Source organism: Archocentrus centrarchus, chromosome 14 (genome assembly GCF_007364275.1).
Source record: "Archocentrus centrarchus isolate MPI-CPG fArcCen1 chromosome 14, fArcCen1, whole genome shotgun sequence".
Lineage (NCBI taxonomy): Eukaryota > Metazoa > Chordata > Actinopteri > Cichliformes > Cichlidae > Archocentrus > Archocentrus centrarchus.
Genome location: NC_044359.1, coordinates 5,454,642 through 5,479,344, shown reverse-complemented (window position 1 = coordinate 5,479,344; position 24,703 = coordinate 5,454,642). Strand labels below are relative to the sequence as shown.

Here is a 24,703-nt window from a genome sequence, read left to right as displayed (position 1 = left end):
TGGTTTAGATTTAGTGAACCAGAAAAGTGATGATGACCTGTTCAGCATTTTAATCCGGTGCCCTGACATACAGAAAAACATCATTGACAGAAGAATGACTGTAACTAGCAGATAGATTGAGCTGATAAAATTTTATTAAATCAGGATGTGACTGAGGTAGTCAATCTGCCTCAGTCTTTTCTACCTAGTGTCGAGCCTTCCCAGAGATGGTCCTACTAGAGGGTTTCAAGCATGACAGAAAATATCAGGGGCTCTCGAACCCTCTTGGAGGCCTTTAGTTTTTAACGTTTTATTGTAAAGAAGAGCTTCCTGGTAGTGGTGCCAAAATAAGTGTTACTGGCCCGTTCCAGTTTACCTTGGAAGAAAGGAAGGAGGGGGAAGATGCAACAATCTTAGAGGGCAAGAGAGCCCATGTATGGTTGTCCTTTGTTGATTTCTCATCAGCTCTTAACTGCCTGATATTTTAGCTTTCTGGAATATAAACAGAGCCATAGGTTTCTGGACAATGATACATTCTTTGTAGTCTTGCATCTGTATACCACCACAGTGAATTTTAGATCAAATCAAGTGCAGATTTTCAGCTTTGGTTCAAGGGAGTGACAAGCAGTTTCATGGCCAGATGAGGCCTGTTTTCTCGTTATTTCATAACAAATTAGCAGATTAATGATCTGGAGTTGATGAAGGGGTCCATCATTAGGCTGAAAATCCAAATAAATCAGAGAGAGCTTTACAACATCTAACCAAGTCAAAGTCACTGTCAAGGTCTAAAATCAAGAGATGCCTTCATGAATGGAAATACAGAGAGTTTACAACAAGGAACAAACCACTGGTTTCATTTCACAGATGAGATTTTGCCAGAAAACATCTAAAAGAGCTTGCACCACTCTTAAAAAAAAACAAACTTTGGACAGATGAAAAGAAGATGAACTTGCTCCAGAACAATGGGAAGAGAAAAGTATGGAGAAGGAGCGAAACAGTATCATCTGTCAAATACAGTGGAGGCAGTGTTATGGCACAGGCATGTATGACTGCCAGTGGAACTACTGATAGAAACAACAGGATGAATTCTGGAGTGTACAGGACTATATTCTGCTCAGATTCAGCCAAATGCTAAAAAATACACCAGACAGCACTTTATAGTATGGATAATGGATAATGAAACAAAGCATACTGGAAAAACAACCCTCATCCAAAATCATCCAATGTTTTGCCTTTCTCGAGGCAAAGAGATTGCCAAGTCTCCAGTGGCAAATTTAAGCATAATAGAGCAGAAAAGCCTATGAAGGGAAAGGAGCGAAAAGAGCTGTACAGTGTGTATAGTAACAGAATTTGCTGTATGAGTGTTCTTGAAGGTCACTAGTTAGTTTTAGTGTGATTCTTTTAACTGCAGCCCTGGTGGCATTAAACAGTCCGAGTGCAAGTAAAGAATAAAAATAAATAAAAAGATCATTGGATCACCGCCAGTGGGAAAGAAATGTATTATGATCCATATTTCTTACTGTTGTCAAGACAAAAACTATCCATGCACTGAGGTCCAAGGGGGTCCAAGGGCCCTTCCAGGAGTGGTGACCCTATTTTCCAGAGAACTGATTAATGAGTAGGCAGTGGTTTCCTACCTGCTGATCTCAAACATGACCTGTTTCAGAGCGGGGTTAAACCTGAACTTACCATGCTTAGCCCTTAATCCAGCTTCACAGTGGCCTCTAAAGTCATGTTTGGCCTTCGTCACGTTCAAAACAAGTGTAAGCTTTGAATTGCCTAATTACTTTGAGAGTGTGGAATGAATTAAAGTGTTTCCATCTTAATTACACCAGTCTGTCGCTCAGTCTGTCTTTCATTGCCTTTCCATCCATGTACTCACTGTTTGTCTTGATTTACATTTTCACTAATGCACACAGCGGACATGAGGCATCAGTCAGCTTATCTGTAACTCTGATATTATCGCCTGTTTTCCAGGCACAAACACAACGTCTTGTTTGCAGCGTCTCTATGATGGTAATTGATTTTCAAAACAACTGCCTACAAGTATTTGAATAGCAAATCCTGGAACATAGACTGCCTTCCTTCAGCGTCAGGGATGCTGAAGGCTGGATGCCTCTGACTGAAGTTTCATAATATTTCATGTGGATGTGATCATGTAGGAGGATGTTTATGACTTTTACTCCCTTATTTTTTATTTTTAAATCTTTTGTCTGTCTGTCCACTTCTGCCAGCAGCTATAACCCAATATTAATCACAGCAGCTACACCTCTAAGTCTTGGAAGTATCCAGAAAGATGAATTATAAACAAATGTACCACAACCTTCTGACCAATCAGTTCTCAAGCACAGTCATGTTTCCTCCAGTTTTAGAGACTGAAGTCTTTGACTTTTCCTGATGAGCACCTATAAAAAAATACAGATTCTTTGGGGGAACTTTATTCCTGTGTTTGTCTTTTACAAGCTTTATTATAGTGATATAATCCAAGTCCTATATTCACAGAAGTACATTACCATCTGTTTGCCTGTTTGTCACAAGATTAAATTTTAACAAACCTTGGTGAATATGTGGAGCATGGGCTGTAAAATTTGGTGCTGATCCAATAACTTTCCTTAAAGTTGCAAAGGGAGGATGGTTGCCTTCAAGGTTCTTCTCAAAAACAGGTTTACAAAGTGCTCTTGTCCTGCTTGTTGCTGCATCTTGAATGAAGTTGCACTAGAAACGACGCCACTGAGAAACCACCCAGCACAGAGAGGACAGGAACTTCCTCTGGTTTCTCTTTGTTCTTTAGCTCTTTGTCTTCACCCCGCTTAAATGCTTCTGTGAAAACAATTCATCGGCTGCAGGGTTACCATGACTTTTAACCTCTTCACATTTCAAACCCAGAGCCTTACTCTTCTGGCCGCAACATTTGTTCATAAGTGAGACAAACAAAGAAGATTCAGGAGTGGTTCAGACCTGGGTGCACAGGTCGTGTAGAGACGGTCAGCTTTTGTCCCCCAAGAAAAATGCTTTATGTTAAAAAGCTTTAAACAGGCTTCACAGGACCTGTTTTTGTTGTTGATGTTGTTGTTATTTTGGTTGGTGGTTCTGCACATAACACAGGGCTGCCACCATATTGTAATTGTTAGACACTACTACAGTAGCTTTGCATGAATCCAGGTTCACATCAGGGTTATAATAGTTTTGGATTTTACATTATAGTTTAGTTTTAGTTAGTTTTTACTTTTTTTCTCTAATTCAGTTAGTTTTAATTAGTTTTCAGAGCAGTTTTTCTCCTTTTTGTTAGTTTTTATTTTTGGTTTCATGTTTAGTTTTAGTTAGTTTCAGTTAGTTTCAGTATTAGTTTTAGTATTTTCATACCTAATCAGGTGCAAGATTCAAGGCACAAAAGTGACTATTGTGTAATGAAAACTCAACAAAAGATACCGTTTAAAGAAATATATTCAACAACCAACTGTTCACAGACAGCAGCATTGCATGCTAAATGTGTGTAATATTAAGGACACACATGAGCATAATCAGGGAGAAACAAAGAAAAACATGAACTCCCAAACTCAATAAATTCTACAATAAACTCCACAATAAAGTTCAGCATCAGTGCAGCAGATTAACAGCAGCTACATGTGGTGTTTGACAAGAACAAACTCTTTGAAGGAGTCAAAGCTCAAATCCAGCTGCATCCCGATGTTCTCACCACCTGAAGCTGCTTCTGTTTTGGAGCTAGCTTGGTTAGATGCTCTAATTAAACTTGCAGGGTCTTTGTACACAACCTACGGAAGTGTCCGACCTCATGTCCACATTTATGCTTGTGTAGCTGGTGTGTGTGTTAATTATCTTGTAGTCGTGTGCAGGTGTTTTATATACGGTGCAGGCTGGGACTTCTTTTTTGGTCCTCGCTCTTTGTGCTCAGTTTTTTGGCTGCAAACATATTTGTCCCTGTGTTTTTTCCACTTTCTTCATTCCTTCACATCCATCCTGATAGTTTCGGCAGTCTCCTACCAGGAATTTGCTGACAGTTGTGAGTCCTTATATTGATGCTTTGATTATTATTTCTGATTGTTATTCTCTCACTGATAAAGTAGCCGGAAACGCACAAGGACGCAACAGTTTGAGGTGGACATTTTTCATCATCCACAACAAGACTTTCGATTCTATCTGTGCTCTTGTACTCAAAGAACCTCCATACGGGACTCTGCCGCTTTCTCGGCGGACCAGCGCGGTGAGCGCACGCGCATGCGCACTCACACAGTTGTCCTATGGCGCTCCCAGCTTAAACTCGGAGAGCGGAAACAATGATTTCATATCAATCTACAAGGTTTAAAAAAAAAACAAAAAAAAAACAAGTAAATGAAAGTCAGTTTATCGATAATTTCAGTTAGTTTTAGTTAGTTTTGTAAACTCACAATTCAGTTTTAATTAGTTATCGTTTTTTCCTTTTAATTATAGTTTTTATTTATTTCAGTTAACGACAATGTTTTTTCAATTTCAGTTTTCGTTATTTCATTCGTTTTCGTTAACTATAATAACCCTGGTTCACATTAATCCTTCTTTATCTTATACTGGGGCTTAGTGCAGCTGCTCATCCTCAGTCTGAAATAAGCAGTTTTAGCTCCTCCCCTTTTAAGCCAACTTCCTTCTGATTGATGCCCTTTGTACATTTAAGCAGCACACAGAGTGGCTTCTGCTTAAGGTAGTTATCACATGATGCCGAGAGTAGAACAAAACTCTCAAAGCGAGCATGTATATCAGTATGAAGCCTGAGGCTTTGACTCATACAGTAAGCTCATTATTTAAAACTTCGGCCATGTTCAGTATGAGCATCCTCTACTAGATAGATAGATCTACCCAATGGTATATAAAGCAATGAAAATGTGCTTTGTCCCTCTCTTCCCTTGCTTTGGGGTTATTAAAACTACTTCCCCCTCCTTTTTCCAGTGTCATGACAAAGTCTGTCATTTAGAATATTTTTGAATCGGAGGAAATGGAGGGTAAAAGTGGCAAATGTTCTTTCAGCTGTCAATTACATTTTCTTGTTTCTTTCTGGATTTAATGCATTGCAGATCTTGTGTGCACAGCTGGTTAGGGGATTGTTTTCTCTGTGGGGTCAGCTGGTTATAACAGCATCTTTGGCAGTCTTTGACCCTGCCTACTACTCACCACCCCTGTGGCTGAGGTGTTACTGAACATTTGCAAGCTTCAAGCCTCTAATGCAGCGTTTCCATTAGTACCTACTCAACTCGGCGTGGTTTGTAGGCATTTCTATTAGTACCTAGTACCGGGTACTAGGGACTTTTTTAGTACCCACTCAGCTGGGGTTCCAAGCAATCGAGGAGATCCAAAAATGTGATGCAGAAGAACAGCATGCCACTGATTGTCCAGGGAGTGTTGTCACTAGTTGAGTCATGAGAGCGACTCCTTCACCAGAATCAACCCTGTCATGTTTAAAACCCGACAGCAAGAAAATGGAGGCACGCAAAGCACAGGGAGGCTCGGTTGAATGCCTAGACTGACAGTTTGCAGCGGTAGTTTTGCAACAAGAGAGCCATCTGAAATGTGCACACAGCATACAGATGTTAATGCTTAACAATGATAACCTTCATCCATTAAAACATTGTAGGGGGACTTGTGCATGATGACGATAGTAAACTGGCCTTAGCTGTGTTAGCTTGCCTCCATCTCATCCATTGTTGTGTTGTGTTTTAAGTTTCATACAAATTACATCAAGAGACTACTGCCTGCGTTGCTATATTCACTCCACCCAAATTGAGGTGGTACTCAATTGTAATGGAAACAAACGTGCTGAGTAGGTACTAATGGAAATGTGGCATAAGCCAACAATTAGAGATACAGGGTGACACTGTGAAATTAGTGATTGTGGGTATGAGTGTTGGGTTTCCTGCTGTTGTTTAAAGCGCATGGGAGCTCAGATCAACACATCGAGTCTCATCACCACTGTAACACTGAGCCTGCACCTCCTACTAAAACCACAATATGTTGCTTTTATGTTCTTGCATTTTGACTAATTGAACCAAATATTAATGAGCATAGAAAAGTGAAACCAAAATGTCCAGCAGGGGGCGACTCTTCTGGTTTCAAACAGAAGTCTGATTGTATAGAAGTGAGAAAGTGACTCTGCCTCTCACTCAGTTTACGACCTCAGTCAACACTTTTCCTGATGAGTTTATGGTCTCAGTCACTGGTATCAAGTCTTGTTTAACACATCATGATGTTTACTTTGTAAATTATGGTTGTTATAATGGCATTTTCAGACCAAATATGAGGCAAAGTGCTTTTGGAAACCCATAAATATTTGTCCATAACAGGCAACAGGAGGACTACCTACATGGAATTAAGTAATGTAATCTCTGATCAGACCTGACAGCTTTGGTTGCCCACATGGTGACAGTAGACATGTCCTTTATTTTTTTTTCTTTTTGCATTTTTGGCCACTGTGACTTTCATTGATAGTATAGGGAGATGGGAAAGGGGGGAAGATACAGGGGAAGACTTGCAGGGCAAACTGGCAACAGGCCGGGACTCAAACCCGCACCACCTGCTCTGCAATGCGGCATATACAGGTGTTGGTCATAAAATTAGAATATCATGAAAAGGTTGATTTATTTCAGTAATTCCATTCAAAAAGTGAAACTTGTATATTATATTCATTCATTCATTCATATTTCAAATGTTTGTTTCTTTTAATTTTGATGATTATAACTGACAACTAATGAAAACCCCAAATTCAGTATCTCAGAAAATTAGAATATTACTTAAGACCAATACAAAAAAAGGATTTTTAGAAATGTTGGCCAACTGAAAAGTATGAACATGAAAAGTATGAGCATGTACTGCCTGGATTCCTGCAGCAATGCGGCGTGGCATGGAGTCGATCAGTCTGTGGCACTGCTCAGGTGTTATGAGAGCCCAGGTTGCTCTGATAGTGGCCTTCCGCTCTTCTGAATTGTTGGGTGTGGCATATCGCATCTTCCTCTTCACAATAGCCCATAGATTTTCTGTGGGATTAAGGCGAGTTTGCTGGCCAAATAAGAACAGGGATACCATGGTCCTTAAAGCAGGTACTGGTAGCTTTGGCACTGTGTGCAGGTGCCAAGTCCTGTTGGAAGATGAAATCTGCATCTCCATAAAGTTGGTCAGCAGCAGGAAGCATGAAGTGCTCTAAAACTTCCTGGTAGACGGCTGCATTGACCTTGGACCTCACAAAACACGGTGGACCAACACCAGCAGATGACATGGCACCCCAAACCATCACTGACTGTGGAAACTTTACACTGGACCTCAGCCAACGTGGATTCTGTGCCTCTCCTCTCTTCCTCCAGACTCTGGGACCTTGATTTCCAAAGGAAATGCAACATTGACTTTGATCAGAGAACATCACTTTGGAGCACTCAGCAGCAGTCCAGTCCTTTTTGTCTTTAGTCCAGGCGAGACACTTCTGACGTTCAAGAGCGGCTCGACACGAGGACTGCGCCAGCTGAAACCCATGTCTGCATACGTCTGTGCGTGGTGGTTCTTGAAGCACTGACTCCAGCTGCAGTTCCACTCTTTGTGAATCTCCCCCACATTTTTGAATGGGTTTTGTTTCACAATCCTCTCCAGGGTGCGGTTATCCCTGTTGTTGCACACTTTTATCTACCACATCTTTTCCTTCCCTTCGCCTCTCTATTAATGTGCTTGGACACAGAGCTCTGTGAACAGCCAGCCTCTTTAGCAATGACCTTTTGTGTCTTGCCCTCCTTGTGCGAGGTGTCAAAGGTCGTCTTTTGGACAACTGTCAAGTCAGCAGTCTTCCTCATGATTGTGTAGCCTACAGAACTAGACTGAGAGACCATTTAAAGGCCTTTGAAGGTGTTTGGAGTTAATTAGCTGATTAGAGTGTGGCACCAGGTGTCTTCAATATTGAACCTTTTCACAATATTCTAATTTTCTGAGATACTGAATTTGGAGTTTTCATTAGTTGTCAGTTATAATCATCAAAATTAAAAGAAACAAACATTTGAAATATATCAGTCTGTGTGTAATGAATGGATATGATATACAAGTTTCACTTTTTGAATGGAATTACTGAAATAAATCAACTTTTTCATGATATTCTAATTTTATGACCAGCATATATGTGGTCGCCTGCTCCACCACTGAGCCACCCAGGCGCCCAGACATGTCCTTCATTTCTGAATGGCAGTGGCACCAGGAGAAGCTACAGATGGTCAGAGAATCTCATACCAGCAACAAGCAAGCTTTCTGGCAAAGTTGAAACCACACGGACGTTACCTGGTGCAAATGTTACTCTGTTCTTTACACAGACTTTTTATTGCTTGGTGTGAACCCACCATTGTAGGCAAAAAGCTGGGTATTCTTTAGGGTGATGCTATCTTGTGATTGGCTTGTTGCTACCCTGTGATCTCTGCAAATAAAAATCCAAGATGGTGACTGGCAAAAATCAGTCAGACTTTACTTTTCCGGCACCTTTCGTGCAGATTAGTGCCGTTCAAAGTCATAAGGCCTCAGTCACACGGACTGGTCGGTGTCCAGCTGTTCACCACCAGTCGCTAGAGAAGACTGTGTATTCTCTGACCAGCTGGAGGTTGTTTGCTCTTTCTGGGTGGAACTGGTCAGAAAGAGGTATACAGCGCTGCACAAAAAACCTCCCTGTGTTTGCTTTGTTCCCCCGTATGGAAGACGTCGACTTACAAACACTCAAACTACTTGTCAGACTACTCTGAAAAGTGTGCTGCAAACTGGAAATGGAGACAGTGTCCCTTCAAAGTAAAAGCTTCAGCTTTTGAAATGTGCTGGTTGCAGCAGTAAGGGACATTTTTTACTTTGTAGGTAAACACTCTCGGTATCCAGTTTATGTCACATTTTTTTCACTATAGCTCGGAGTGTCTGCAGACAAGTCGGCGTCTTCCATACAAACTACAGGTGACTGGGCAATTTGCTAGTGACCAAAGCAATCGCAGGGTTTGGGTACAGCACCATCTTTACAACCGATTTCATCTGCAACTTCCAGAAACCGCTCGCTAACTGGTTCATAACAGGCTTTTAGGAGACTAGTTAATGCAAAAAGCCTTTGGTGTGACTTTACAGAAGTCTGAATATTTACCTGTTAATTTTGGCCATTTGATTATTGTACTTTAAACTTAATGAAGTTAAACCCAACTTAAAAACAGAAAAAATGCACAACAAAAAAACTTTTAAAATGCAGGAAAAAAAACTTCTGTAAAAAAAACTGATAAGAAGCTAGATGATAATGATGATATAATAAGCAAGTAAATATCCACAACTGAAAATATCAGCTAATATATCAGATTTTTAAATCATCAAACATCCTTATCAGTCTTAAAAATCCAACTATTAATGTGCATTGATGTTGCTGTGAATGCCACATCCTGCTGATTTGCTAATGTGGTTCTTTATGTCCTCATAGACTCTCTCGAATGTAGAAACTTTCTTCTCTTTCAAGCCAAAAAAATAAATAAAATAAAAGAGCAAATGTGTTTGTTTTTCACAGGAGGGGGCGGGAACAGAAAAGGAAAGAGCAAGAAATGGAAGCAGATGCTGCAGTTCCCACACATAAGTTTATGCGAGGAGCTACGGCAAACCATAGGTGAGATAACGTCGTCTTGGTTTATATGAGGGGAAACAAGCAGACGCCACCAGGCCTGAAAAATTCCACTAGTGGCCACTCGTCCATTTCCAAAAGTGACTCACCCCCTCATCAACTGTATATAAAAGATGGATGTAGCCATCATGAAGTCAGCCACTGGGTTTGGACTTTTGAATCCTCAACATCAGAATTTCAGGAGTTTAATGTATTTATTCTATTTTTTTGGAGACAGAAGTGGACATATTTGGATGAGAGGGTGGAGTGAGGCTTAGCAGATATCTAGCAGCTGCAGCTGTCATGAGTCAAAAAGGCCACGCCCCCACCTAATTTAAAGCCTGCACAGTGTAACTCCAGTCGTTATGAAGGGGCAAACTGTCCACAGAGACCAAACTGTTGTTAGTACCAGGCTGTGTACATGCTTCTTAAAGGAATTATGTGGGAATTATATTTTAAAATTTCTTTAGTGAGAAGCACATGACTCCTCTTTACTGGGGGAAAAACCCTAAAAGACGTCCAGTTCTAGATATTAATTTATAAATTACTACATAGGACAGCTCTGTGTGTTGGTCTGTTTTGTAGCTCTTCTGAAGCTCAAATTCAATCCCCTCATTGTTTCAGTCAGCGGTGCAGAAAATTTTGTGCTTTCTAGCGTCTCTCTCACTCGTTCTTTGCACTCTGGGTGCTGGTATGGTGGCCCTGAGGCACAAAACTCTTAAGAACACAAATAAAGTATAGAGCACACTGTCAGACACACAGCTATACTGAAACTATCTTCCTCAGTATTAAACATGACATTTCACTGAGGGAATACGATCAGTGTTGATTTTTCATTTCCTCTGTATACAGCAGGAGCTGTGGTGGCAGCTTCCTAATTCTGTACAGAAATAGACACCCATTCATCTACACGCTTGATATTATCACCAGCAGACCTCAGGTCATATACAAAAATGGATGGTACACTGTCCCGTAATCACTAAACTGTTGCTCATTAAGAAATAGTTCCAACATGTAACCCTCTGTAAACCCAAAAATGATTAAACAAATGAGTTATTACATGCAAACAACAAACAAACAAACAAAAGGTGTTTGTTGTTGTTTTCCTCCTCTTTGGGAAGAATCGGGATTCTCTTTAATTCTCGGCCGTATGCCATCCTCAGCATCTATTGTTTTGTTTTTAAATGCAGGGTCACCTCTAAATAAAGACATCTCTCACAGTGACCCTTCACACTCAACTTCCACATATGTTCACCAGTTTTCCAACCACTCTGGATATGATCCATGAGATTATGTTTATATTTGACTAATTTGGAGTGAGAAATGTAACTTTCCCTCACACAGTCAGGAAATGATGATTAATGTATCTTGCAGGCTGCAGGATTTTCATACTGAATGCGACACTAAAATGTTTGCTGACATGGTTTTTCATTTTCATACATATCCATTCATGTGGTTAAATTTCCCTTTCATGGGAATTAGATGAGTTTAAGGTTAGGCCAAGGTTGTCGTAAAATAAGAGCTATAAGAGAGCACAGATCTCCAGCTGATGTCCTGTCTACAACATGATGCCTACACCTAAGGCCAGAAATTGAGACAGCCAGCCACATAATAAAATTACACATTATACATGATCACAAATTAAGAAAACCATGCATGATTAGCTGCAAATAAAAAAACAAAAAAAACAAAACCTTTTTTTAAATGTTCCAGTGAAATCAGGGATTGTAGCTTCATAGTTTTTTGTACCTCATTATATTTATTTGGCAGCAAAGTACTTAAAACCAGTTTTTCCAAGGTCAGTGTGAACAATATTTGCAACTAATGTTAAAATGACATGTGACCAGACACCGTAAGACTCTGTTTAAAATGAATCACAGAGCAGAGGTCAGGCAGGCAGTCTTTGCAGCAGAGCCTATGAATAAACATCATACAGTGCTGCTCTCTTTGATTTGTGGGGGAGGACCAGCTCACCTTTTCATAAAAGATGGAACAGTGAGTAAGAAAAAAATCACCTGTGATAAATCATAATGCACTGTGATGCACACCATAATCAAGCACAGGCAAAGCTGTGGATTGTACAATGATCTTATGACTTGTGAATGAGAAACAAGATGCGTTTCTGTATAGAAATCCTATATAAAAATCTGTCAAAAGCAGATTGTAGATTTTCATTTTTTCTTTCCCATCTTCTTTGCATTCATGCTGCAGATGTCAGTACAGTTGTGATTCTTAGGGTTCATCCATTTGCCAAATCCCCGTTTAACCCCTGCCTAAACCTAACCACAAGCTTACGCTTTGTGTGACCCCATCATCCACCCGGACCACCACCTTATACACGTACACTAAGGTAACCTTTCCTTTGTTGTGCATTAACCTATTGAGAGGATGATGGCTCAATGGGCATAATGAAGTTTTTTGCATATTTTAGTTGATAAATAATTCCCAGAATTGCACTTTATCAACTTTATAATCATATTTCCCTCAAAATATTTTATGCAATAATGCAAAGTTTTGAAAACAAATTAATTACCATTATAGAATAAACACTGACAATGTGCATGAAGACTCAGATATTGAAGAGAAACAGTTGCCTTTCAGTCCCCCAAACCAAGACTCGGTTTTGAGATGACAGTTGGCGTCTTTTGTAATAGTCAGACTGTCACTGCTTCCTGCCCAACACAGAGAGAGTGTGGATCAAGCATTGTTAGAACTTCTGTTTTTATTTTCCCTTTTTAAAAAAAAAAAAATTTAACCAAAGGTATTCTCAGGAGCCGCAGCTGCCATTTCATAAAAAACAGCTTTTACATTCACACAATAAGCAGCTACAATCTGTGCTAACTTTAATAGCAGACTGATCACTGAAAAGTCAAACCTGTGACGAGTCTGAAAGCGCGTGGGCTGCATAAAGAAAAAGCGCTAATGTTGCTTAAGTCCTACCACAGAGGAAACTGTGGCACTTGCAGAAAGAGGAAGCAGCCTGATGTTTTTTTACTGTTTCAACCAACTGATTACTTTCATTTTAACAGGTGACTGCTTGGACTGCTTCAGACTCAGGAGATGATCTGATGTCAGATATAGTACCTGAGATCAGATTACTACCCAGAGATAATTATCAGTGTACTTTGTCACTGGTTGCATTTAGTTTTATGTCATTAAAACTAAAGTGTCATGCATGTTTCCCCTTTATGCATGGTTGTTTTTTTTCCCAAGTACTCTGGTTTCCTCCTGCAGTCCAAAGGCATGCATGTTAGGTCAACTGATGTAAATTAGAGATAGATAAAGCCTTAAAGTGCACAGAATAAAGTATCGTGTGAATGGATGAAAGTAACGTGTGGTGTAAACAGTTTTGAGCTCTCAGAAAATTGCCAGTTCACTCAGTGTTTGCAGAGTCAGGTTGGCTTTTTGGACCCAGAAGTGACCATATTTGGACAAAAGGCTGGAGTGCTAAATTATGCATCCATAAAATGTACAGGTGCAACACACAGAAACAGAGATCTGCTACTTAGTTCCAACTAATAACATACTAGAACTTCACTTGTCACATTATTAGTCTGATAATTTGATGCTCCAGCAGCTCAAACATAGTCCAGAGGTCCAGTTCAGGGACTCCAATTAGCAGCAGCAGCTACCTCTGTGAGGGCACCTGCCAGTCAAACTTTAAGCCTTTATAAAATGCAAACAAGCAAGTTAAAAAAAAACAAATTCACCCACAGTAATGTTGTCATGGAGGGGGAAGTTCATAGAGGCCAGAAGCGTTTCAGGCTGTTTGTTTCTGCTGTTGGACATTTTAAGATGGAAGTCTGTGGGGACTGATGGAAATTTGGAACCACCTTCATGTGGACATTAGAGGAACTGCAGTTTTTGGCATGCATGTTTCTCGTGTTTTGCTTTTATGCCTCCTGTGCAACTTGTTTATGGTTTTTGCTTGACAAAATTGAACAGAAATGTGCAAACATGACGGTCAGAAGAAAAGTGACCAAAATATGAACGGAGGTTTACTTGGTTTGTTTGTTTTTGAGCGCTTGCACCAATTAAACCAAAGTTCAACAAAGAAATCAAGGACTAATTTACTGCAGAACCTTTTTCAATAACTATGTACACATACACTTGAGTCTGAGAGATTTCTATTGCTTAATACATCCAGACACTTGCTACCTGTGGCATGCCTCTAGGGTCATATTCTTGTCTAAGATTACTGTTGCCATTACTGTTTTTGGAAATAGAAAACCTGCCTGAAAGAATTCATGGAGCTTCAATAAATCTATTTTGCACTATGACTACAGCCTGACTATTGTTAGCTGCTTTACTCGCTAAAAACACATATTTCTAAATTTATTAACAGTTGCTTCATTGGCTTCACACCTCATATGAAATTAACAGAACACTTCCTGAGCCTTCACAATAAGCCTTCACTACCCATTAGAGCAGTGTCCGGAGTCCTGCTAATGACTTCTATATTTGACTCAGGTGTGTTGAAGCAGAGATACATCTAAAACCTGCAGGACACTGGGCCATGAGGCCTGGATTTGAGAACCACTGCATTAGAGCTATAAGAATTATGCCAGTACATTTTCCAAAGTTGCCCCTTCTCACATGTAGCAGGAAATAGTCTGGTCCAGATGTATTCTCACTACTCTCAAAACTACTCCATTTGGTTAAAGAGTGGGTGGTGCCTGGGTAGAGCGTGCAAGAGGCAGAAAGCATGACTTTCTTTTACTAATAGGGATGGTCATGATTTTTGAATATTCAAATATTCATTCAAGGCTTTTCCTGACTGACGATGCTTTTGGTCCAAGCATAGTTAAGACGTTTGATAAACAAAAATTTGCATGATGCAGCAACAGCAATGACAAACTCCTCCTGCGAGCAATAGGGACCACTGCAGAAAGCTGAATGCATTCATCTGAACACTGTTTTCAGTGGGAGAAACAAACGACAGGTTTCTCCAACCTTATAACTGTACAACTGCATAATGACTGAAACTAGCACCACTGACAATGATATGGTTAGTATGTATGGACACATTCCACAGCTAGTAGTTCAACGTTAAGGCCACAAAAAATGCTCTCTCTCAGCTATGTGTTTGGCCTTATCCCACTTTCCAGTCACAGCTAGGACGTTCCCTCCACATTTCTTCTTACTGCTCAGATTAACTTGGTGTGTTTAAACTCCAGCTGGTCTTAATCAGCCCACTGAGCTCATCCATATTATTCTCCATACACATCACATCCCTCATGATGATTGCAGGAACAGATGATTATTAGATTAGATTCGATTAAATTTACTGTCATTGCATGTCACAAGTACAGTGCAACAAAATGGAGATTGCATCTAACCAGAAGTGCTTGAGCGGTGATTAAAAAAAAGAGCATATGATAACATGAGTAGTATATGTACAGAAGTGCAATAAAATACTTAGTCCAGGGGGTTGAATAGTACAGAGTATTTATGTTTCCTCCTTTCAGCTCTCCATTTAGCTCCAGGTCTAAAACCCGGTAGTCTCTGTTCGGGGACTACAGGCCTCACTGACGACCATCAGCTGGTGAAGATTCTCTGTTTCCAACAGTGTGAAGAGAAGAAAAGCCACAATTAGTAGACTGGCCATTTCACAACGGGAAAGGAAAACTGACTTTATCAAGTGATGAAGTCATGAAAAAAAAAATTAAGATTATAAAAACAACAGGAGCAGCTGTAACGGGCTGTCAGGCTCAGCATGGCACAAGGATATTTATTATATAATATTATATGATTAAAAGAACAGTCAGCAATATTTCAGATGAAACAGAGGCTATTTTATTTAGATATACAGGGGTTGGACGATGAAACTGAAACACCTGCCATTTTAATGTGGGAGGTTTCATGGCTAAATTGGACCAGTGTGGTGGCCAATCTTCATTAATTGCACATTGCACCAGTAAGAGCAGAGTGTGAAGGTCCAATTAGCAGGGTAAGAGCACAGTTTTGCTCAAAATATTGCAATGCACACAACATTATGGGTGACATACCAGAGTTCAAAAGAGGACAAATTGTTGGTGCACATCTTGCTGGCGCATCTGTGACCATGACAGCAAGTCTCTGTGACGTATCAAGAGCCACGGTATCCAGGGTAATGTCAGCATACCACCAAGAAGGACGAACCACATCCAACAGGATTAACTGTGGACGCAAGAGGAAGCTGTCTGAAAGGGATGTTCGGGTGCTAACCCGGATTGTATCCAAAAAACATAAAACCACGGCTGCCCAAATCACGGCAGAATTAAATGTGCACCTCAAATCTCCTGTTTCCACCAAAACTGTCTGTCAGGAGCTCCACAGGGTCAATATACACGGCCGGGCTGCTATAGCCAAACCTTTGGTCACTCGTGCCAATGCCAAACGTCAGTTTCAATGGTGCAAGGAGCACAAATCTTGGGCTGTGGACAATGTGAAACATGTATTGTTCTCTGATGAGTCCACCTTTACTGTTTTCCCCACATCCGGCAGAGTTACGGTGTGGAGAAGCCCCAAAGAAGCGTACCACCCAGACTGTTGCATGCCCAGAGTGAAGCATGGGGGTGGATCAGTGATGGTTTGGGCTGCCATATCATGGCATTCCCTTGGCCCAATACTTGTGCTAGATGGGCGCGTCACTGCCAAGGACTACTGAACCATTCTGGAGGACCATGTGCATCCAGTGGTTCAAACATTGTATCCTGAAGGCGGTGCTGTGTATCAGGATGACAATGCACCAATACACACAGCAAGACTGGTGAAAGATTGGTTTGATGAACATGAAAGTGAAGTTGAACATCTCCCATGGCCTGCACAGTCACCAGATCTAAATATTATGGAGCCACTTTGGGGTGTTTTGGAGGAGCGAGTCAGGAAACATTTTCCTCCACCAGCATCACGTCGTGACCTGGCCACTATCCTGCAAGAAGAATGGGTTAAGATCCCTCTGACCACTGTGCAGGACTTGTATATGTCATTCCCAAGACGAATTGATGCTGTATTGGCCACAAAAGGAGGCCCTACACCATACTAATAAATTACTGTGGTCTAAAACCAGGTGTTTCAGTTTCATTGTCCAACCCCTGTAGATGTGCCTTGAAACTGTGGCTTTCCCTTTGGTTAGGCTGGGGCACAAAATGTGTGAAAACCACTGCAGTGTAAAAGAAAGTCAAAGAGGGTGATGTGGGAAGAGAACAATTATTAAGCTGAAAACAGAAGGTATTTCAGAGCTTTGAGACATCAGTATATTAAATAACATGACCACTCTATTTCCAACTCATTGGCTAGTTTTCCCGATCTTCAGTGTCTTGTTTCTTTTAGATGTGATAAGACATATATAACATATTTAAAGACTTCCTGCTAATGTGAAATATCCAGAACATCACATAAAGGTCAGCCATTTTTCTTTGTTTTTCTTTCTTTTTACACTCGATCAGTTGCTGCTGCTTCTTTTGTGTGCCTGGAAGGTCCTATCCAAATAAGCTTTGATTTGAATAAGTTCGGTCAATCATGCTCACACACGAAACAGGAGGTTCAACACAAAAACCACATACAGTACGGTTTGAAACACTGATGTCCCACAGTGGAGAGGAGAAAAAATGCTGATAGATCGGAAGGAGGAAAGTAAAAAAACAGAAGGATTAGAAAGTGAGATGACAGAAGAGAAAGGAAGTCATGATTCATCCCTGACAATTTTTTACATCGTAACCAGAAGAGTTAAGCTGAGTGGGAGGAAGAAACTCAGGAAACTTTCAGCTTCCTTGTTTGTGAAAAGCAGGTTGTTCTCTTCTCTTCCTCCGCCTCTTTTTCCTCTCATCTTCTGATACGAACATCACGACGTATTGTTATGTAATTATGCCACAAGCAATATGAGACATTTCTATGTTGCACAACAGTGATCTTACAGGTGTTCCTCCATTGTTACAACACATTTCAACAGCGTCAATAAAAAAAAAAAACCCCAAAAAACCAAACAGATGAAAACACAAGATTTACACTGCACTGCAACATGTGCCTTCTTGTTGTTTGCAAAGTTGAGGCGGTGCATTTGCAGTCTTGTCTGAAATGCACCAAAACGCTGAGAGAAAAATGCGTTTTGTTTTGGGGTTTTTTTCCTGTTTTTTTATGCACTCGTGACTTTGCTGTTATTTTCTGCTGCTCGCTGAACCTGAGAAACATGTGCAGGGAGTTTCACTGCACGTCCTTCTCCTCTGCACAAATGGCAAATGAAAGCGTCTCGAGTCTTAGTTGATGCTTCCTCCTCTGTCTCCCCCTTCTCCTCCTTCTCAATCCTCATAAGAGTGCATTAGAGAAACATGATATTACAGTAAAGTGGGTCCACACTGGTTTTAACAGTCAGCTGCTGAATCATAGGAATATGTTTATGAATTCAATAGAACTAAGCAGCCAAAAACGAGAGAGGGAACCATCTCTAGAGTTTACAGAGAAAATATCCAGTGAGTAGCAGCTCCCTGGGTGAAAATGCCTTTTCGATGTTTGAGGTCAGAGGAAAATAGCCAGACTGATTCGATAGGAAGGCCACAGTAACTCAAATAACCCCTTGTAACAACTGAAGTATGCAGAAGAGCATCTCTCAATGCAATATATCCCCCACAATGGTGTGGGGGATATTTTCTTGGCACACTTTGCGACCCTTAGTACCAACTGAGCATTGTTTAAATGCCACAGCCTACCAAGCCTACAGCCTATTATTGCTGACCATGTTCATCCATTTATGACCATCTCCTGATGGCTGCATCCAGCAGGTTAACACCATGTCACAAAACTCAAAACATCTCACACTGGTTTCCTTAACGTGAGTTCAATGAGTTCACTATACTCAAATGGCCTCCAGTCACCAGATGTCAGTCCAATAGAGCACCTTCTGGATGTAGCAGAATGTGAGATTCACATCATGGATGCAGCCGACAAATCTGTTTGATGCTATCATGTTAACATGGACCAAAATGTCTCAGGAATGTTTCCAGCACCTTGTTGAATCTGTACCATGAAGATTTAAAGCAATTCTCAAAGCAAAGGGCATCCAACCCAGTACCAGCAAGCTGTATCTAATCACAGGTGCGCTGATGGGACTAACATGTTAACATGTTGACATGACACACATGGAACTTTTTCTTCCTGTCAGGTGTTCTGATCACATAATCTGCGTCAATGAGTCGGTGGTCCACTTCATATGTGAAAAAAGTGGTGTGGTTATTGATAGAACAAAATAGTGCACTTAGTATCCGTCTGATACTTTATAAATAGATGGAGACACTCAGTGCCATGCTTTGATCTGGACTGAAACCCACTTTCACCGCGAGGCCTTCAAAGCCAACAGAAGGCCCAACAGAGGCCTCTTTGTTTTCTGTATGTTAAGTACAGCCATGGATCTCCATTCACATATATCACAGCTCCCATCATGTACTGAAACATCCACTAAGCCACAATCAGATAATGATAAATTCCCAGAACTTTGGGATGTCGTATTTCATACATGAGGAGCATGCATCTGATACCGGCTAAATAACTTTATGAACTGTAATTGAGTTAATTTATGGTCCTTTTATGAAGAAAATAGTGGGGTTTTAAATATAAACAGGTGGTGTAAACTTGAACAGCCTGATGGTTTTTCTTGTCCTGTCTTTGATGTCCTTTGTCCTCCACAGATTTATTCCCTTTGCCACACACTTTGTCTGTTCACTCTGCAGCAGGACTTAGAGAGAAAAGAGATCATTACAGTAGAAGAGAGAGGAACAAAGGGCAGAGCAGAGATAAGTAGAGCAGAAAATCTCAAAAAGGGATAAAACAGAAGTGAACCTGACAGAACAAGGCATCAGTAACCATCAGTCAGTGGGTCATCAAAAGGAAATGACTCAGCAGAGTAACAATTAAAGGGACACTCCACCCAAGTTTTGTTCATTTACTGTGCCAGGCGCAGAGACAAAAAGATGCTTCTGATTACATAATTCACAAAGCAAACAGCATAAGTGACTTGGTTAGGATTAGGGAAAGATTGTAGTTTGTGTTAAAACCCTTCACATCAGTAACCCTGCTCACTGACAAATGATGACTTGGGAGTTACTGATCACAAAGGAGTACTAATCAACATCCTGGGGATAAGAATAGCCTGAAATCTAATAACTTTTATTATTATTTATGCAGATGACACCCTGCTGTACCTAGGCAGTTGTAATTTCCTAAAGTTAAGCACAAGATGTCCTTTGGAGACGGTGTGTCACGTGCTGGGGTAAGAACATACCGGGTCATGGTTTGGGTACAGAAAGATTGAATAGCGATACGATATTCTGATATTCTGTTTCTTAATTGTTATAATACTAATGGTCAACATATTAGGTTATCGTATCTTCTGACATTCGAATATCTGAACATGTGGACCCAGAAAAAGAATCAATTCTAAAGATTTTGATTTCTGTTTACATGAGCTGTTGTTTGATGCTGCATTTCATGGTATTTTACATTTTACATGGTATTTTAATGCTGATAAAATGACAGTCACATGTAATCCAGATAAAAATCATAATCATACCCACATGGGGATCGTTATCTGTCCAGCTGCAGTTTGGGTAAAAAACAGAAGTGCCAACAAGGAAATGTGGATTTGCATCTGTGACTCGTAGAGATGCAAAGCGACTTAGGAAGCTTATGAACAAGCAAATGTGATTCACTGAAGATCAAAGAGGTCACAGTATGAGAGGAGAAAAAAGAAAAGGGCAAACAGACCAGCAAAACTCTTCAGTCAGTCAGAAAAAGGTGTACTTTATCAGTGATCATCAATCATCACTTCATCATTCACAGGATCTGCACCAAAAACAATACAGCAGCTCAGTCTGGACTTTTCACAGTGACGCTCGCTCTTTTATTTCCATAAAAAATATTTCAGCATTTGCATTCAGTCTTTTACAACAGTTCCTGGAGCCTTACAAATGTGCTGTTCACGTTTCCTTCCTCAGAACCTTTTTTTTAAAAAAATCTATGATATTTATAACAACAAGCTTCCTCCTCACTTTCTAGCATTCTAAAAATCCCTTAATCCAGTACATATGAAACAACAAATATTTAAATCCAATTAAGACATGGCTATAAAGGTCTAAATTAAATAAGCACACATATTATAGTGATTTATTATTAGAGAATCTCTGAAACAAGCCCATTTCTGATAAGGCGTGTACAATTTAACGGTGAACCTGAACTCTGCAATCATCATTTGTTGGTTGTTTGTTTCTATCCTTCTATGTAACAGCTCATGTAAACCATATTGTAACATTTAAGTTTCCACTTTAAAACAAAAATGTTCACATTAGGAGGCAAAAAAACAGACCCAACTTTCAACCACTCAAAGTCTCATTTTGGACCATTTTTGTATTCACTATTTGTTTAGATTTAGTCACAACAAACTGATCAGTTAGATTTAGAAACAGCATACTGCTTGGTTAGGTTTAACCACAACAAACTACCCAGTTAGTATTTAGAGACAACAAACTACTCATTTAGGCTTAGAAACAACAGTCTGCTTGGTTAGGTTTAGAACAGGGCTGCAACTAAAGATTAATTTGGTAGTCGAATAATCTGTCAATTATTTTATCGATTAGTCAATTAGTCAACGATTATTTCAATCTTACCTCACCTGTTCAAGCCTATGCACCTGTTAACGTCACCTTGTTGTCTCTTCTCACAATTAAAATAATGACTCATAAAAATATGAGGTTGAAACTAGTCAAATGTATTTTTAACATCAATGTGACTATCGCAATAAATATCAAATTAACAATATATATTAAAGTGAGTGCAATTTTTATTTTTAAATGAAAATATAATGTTCAAATAAATAAAACTGGCCTCTGTCCAAAAGGTCAAATAAGGCTTCAAATTAAATCAAAAAGTGTTTTCTGTGCAAAACAGCTGAAACGTTTACAGATGATTCAGTTCATACAGAGGTTTACTATTCAGAATGAATGCTGATATTAATACTGTGAAAAAAAAAAAGGAGCCAGTGTAGCTGTTTCTATCCAATTGTTAATTGATGCCGTAATTACATTCTGACTAGTCGAAATGATGTTAGATTTACCATTGAGTTGTATGGCAGCTTCAATTCAAGATATCTTCAATGAATTACTGACTATCTGAAACTCACATTTCTGATATCTACAATTAAATTATGACTGGTCATAAAGTGAATTCGAGATATCTTGTTTTTTATTTTGACTAGTCATAATTCTTTTTTTTTTTTTTTTTTTTTTGCCTGTCATGTCTGGCAGATCTTGCAAACAGAACTGTGATCTGAATGCATTGTTGTGCCAAACATATTTGCTATTTCAAGATGAGCTCTATAGGTTCTCTATAGGCTCCTCTTGTTACTGTGTAATCCTTTATTTTATTTGAATTATTTTAACATGCTATTTATCAAATTGTGCCAGAAATGACAGGCTTAAGAAATAGAAAAGAGAAAAGAAAGAAAAGAGAAAGGGAAAGAGGAAGAAGAAGAAAGGGGGAAAAAAAAGGAGAGAAAATAGAAAAAAGAAACAGGAAAGAGTGCAAGTAAGTAAACCAAATAGTTAGCCACTTGTTAAACTTAAGATATTGACAATATCTGCAAAATTAAAGATTGTGTGGGAAAATAAATAAATAAATAAATAAATAAATAAAAATAAAAGAAGAATAGTTATACAAACCAATCATTTTGTGTCATTATGTGGGTATATGTGTTTGTGTCATGAAATGTACTTACCAATGAAGGCAGAAAGCCGCAGCCCCGCCCATCAGAACCCAGAGGCAGGCAAAGAGAATCCCAGGAAGCCCAGGCCACCAGCAGCCCATCAAGACCTACGAAGACCCGCGGCCACTCATTCCAAAGACAACCGTACACCCCTCCCAGCAGACGGAGGACGGAGGTCTCAGATGGAGTCCCAGCAGCCAAGGAGCAAGGGCACCAGAGCATTCGAGGCAACGAGAAGCCAGCCCCCCCCAGCGGCCAGCCCCCCGCACGGCCGGCAGCAGGGCCCCAGGGCCCCCGGCACCCAAGGGCCGCCCAAGCCCCCGCAGGGCCCCCCCCCTCGCCGAAGAAGCCAACGCAGCCCCGCGCCGCAGCCCCCAGGGGAGCAGGTCACCACCCACATCAGAACATCCGGCCCCACCCAGGAACCAGGAGGTACCCACACCCCAGGGGGGCAGGGGAAGAGAGGCAACCAGCAAGGAGCGGTCAGGAGGCAAGCCACCGGCCCAGACCCAGGTCCAGCCAAACATACAACCACACGCACACCGGCAAGCACACCCATGTACACATTTATACACAAACACACTCTCCCACACACATATAAACATAGATACACCATATTCACTCGCCCACCCATACTCACGAAGACTGTGACAAATACAAAGACACACATTCATCCATAGCTACCCACTCTCTGAAGATGGGAGCGGAAACCACCCCAGGGCCAACAGTGACCCCAAGATGCCGCCAGCCCGGTCCCCAAGGAACCACCCGACCCCGACCCCGGGCGAGGCATAAGAAATCGGGGTGTGAGATGGCCCACCCCTCCCTCCCCCCGCCCAACTTATAAGTGTATGTGTTTATGTTGTGAATGAATGAGTTGTATAGGGTGCAGTTAAAATTGAGGGGGCAGTTGTGCCACAAGCACCAACTGCTGGACGTCAGTGCTCGCCCACACTGCCCCCCCAAAAACCCTCCATGTCTAAAATGCAAATAAAATTTGGGGACAGACAGAAATGAGGATCTGAATGGGGCCACCTCAGCGGCCGCCCCTCATCAACCTCTGTGTAACATGCCTGCCCCAAAGGTCCTATATGTATCGTGTAGTATGTGTGTGTGTGTGTGTGTGTGGGTGGGGCGGGGGGGTGGGGGGGTAAGACCAGGAAGGTGGAAGAAGAAAAAAAAAAAAAAAAAAAAAAAAACCCCACCTAACCTGGAAGAAGAGAGCCAGCAGTCCACTGGCTCAGTAAGCACCCCGACCTCCCACACCCTAGCACAGGGCAGGGAGGGGTGAGCCCGGGGCCATGGCGACAGCATCCCAGAGCACTGCAGCACCTGAGACTGGTGCCACCGCCCCCATCATAGAGGGTAGCCCACTCTCACTAGACGCCCATTCACTCAACAATAGACACAAACAAGCGACAGGACATGCTGGCCTGAGTTGGAAATACGGTGCCCCGTCCCCACCAACCACCCCACCGCCGTCCCCACCCCCCGGCAGCGCAGGCATCCCAGGGCCCCAAAAGCGCAGACCGGACGTCCCAACGCAGGTTAGGTCAACCCACCCCACCCGGTGGCGCGCCCGGGACAGCAGAGACCCCCCAGCGCCAGGGGGGACCCACCGGGAGCCGGCACGGCCCCAGGCCCGGGGCCCCAGGGCCCAGCCCCCAAGCCACCCAGGGAAGACCAGCCAACCGACCGGGGGCCGGCACCCATCACCCCAAACACCCCGGACCACACCCCAGGACCGCAAGGCAGCACCATCCAAGCCCCCACCACCATCAACTAGAACAGGCACACAGACATCACCAGAAGGTCGCCCCAGGACTCCAGTCTCAGGAGGCTACCAGCTACACAGGCCCCCAGAGCTCCCACCCGACCGCCTACAAAGCACCTCAGGGGCAGAACCAACAGCCAACCACCCCCACTAAGTAATGGAGCTGATCAGTGGGAACCAAAGAGAGTCAAATTCCTCCAATTGATCTTTAGATGAAGCAGACATTCTCTCTAAACTAACATAATCTATTAATAAATTTCTGTACTGAGTAATACATAGTTTATTTTTTGACTTCCAATTCATAAGGATAGTTTTCTTAGCGATGCACAAGGCGGTGAGAACTATGTGTGACATATTTGACTCCATCACTAATTCACTGATGTCACCTAAGATGCATAGTCTGGGGGAAGTTGGGACGCGACAGCTAAACCATGTGGATAGGTCTTTACATATCCTTTGCCAAAATCTCTGAACAGGTACACAAGACCACAGAGCATGTAGATAATTCTCCTCTGAATTGCTTGTACAGTGGGTGCATATGTTTGAATGTGTAAGGCCCATTTGGAACATCCTTTGTCCAGTATAGTGTGTTCTATGG

General features: G+C 41.4%; 1 protein-coding gene across 1 annotated transcript in view; it reads left to right on the top strand.

The window, feature by feature from the left end:
* grk6 (G protein-coupled receptor kinase 6) overlaps positions 1 to 24,703 on the top strand; it is a 70,138-nt gene that overhangs the window by 6,885 nt on the left and 38,550 nt on the right. The window contains exon 2 of the mRNA XM_030745776.1: positions 9,512 to 9,607. Within this exon, the coding sequence (XP_030601636.1) occupies positions 9,512 to 9,607 (96 nt within the window). The remainder of the gene's footprint in view (positions 1 to 9,511; positions 9,608 to 24,703) is intronic.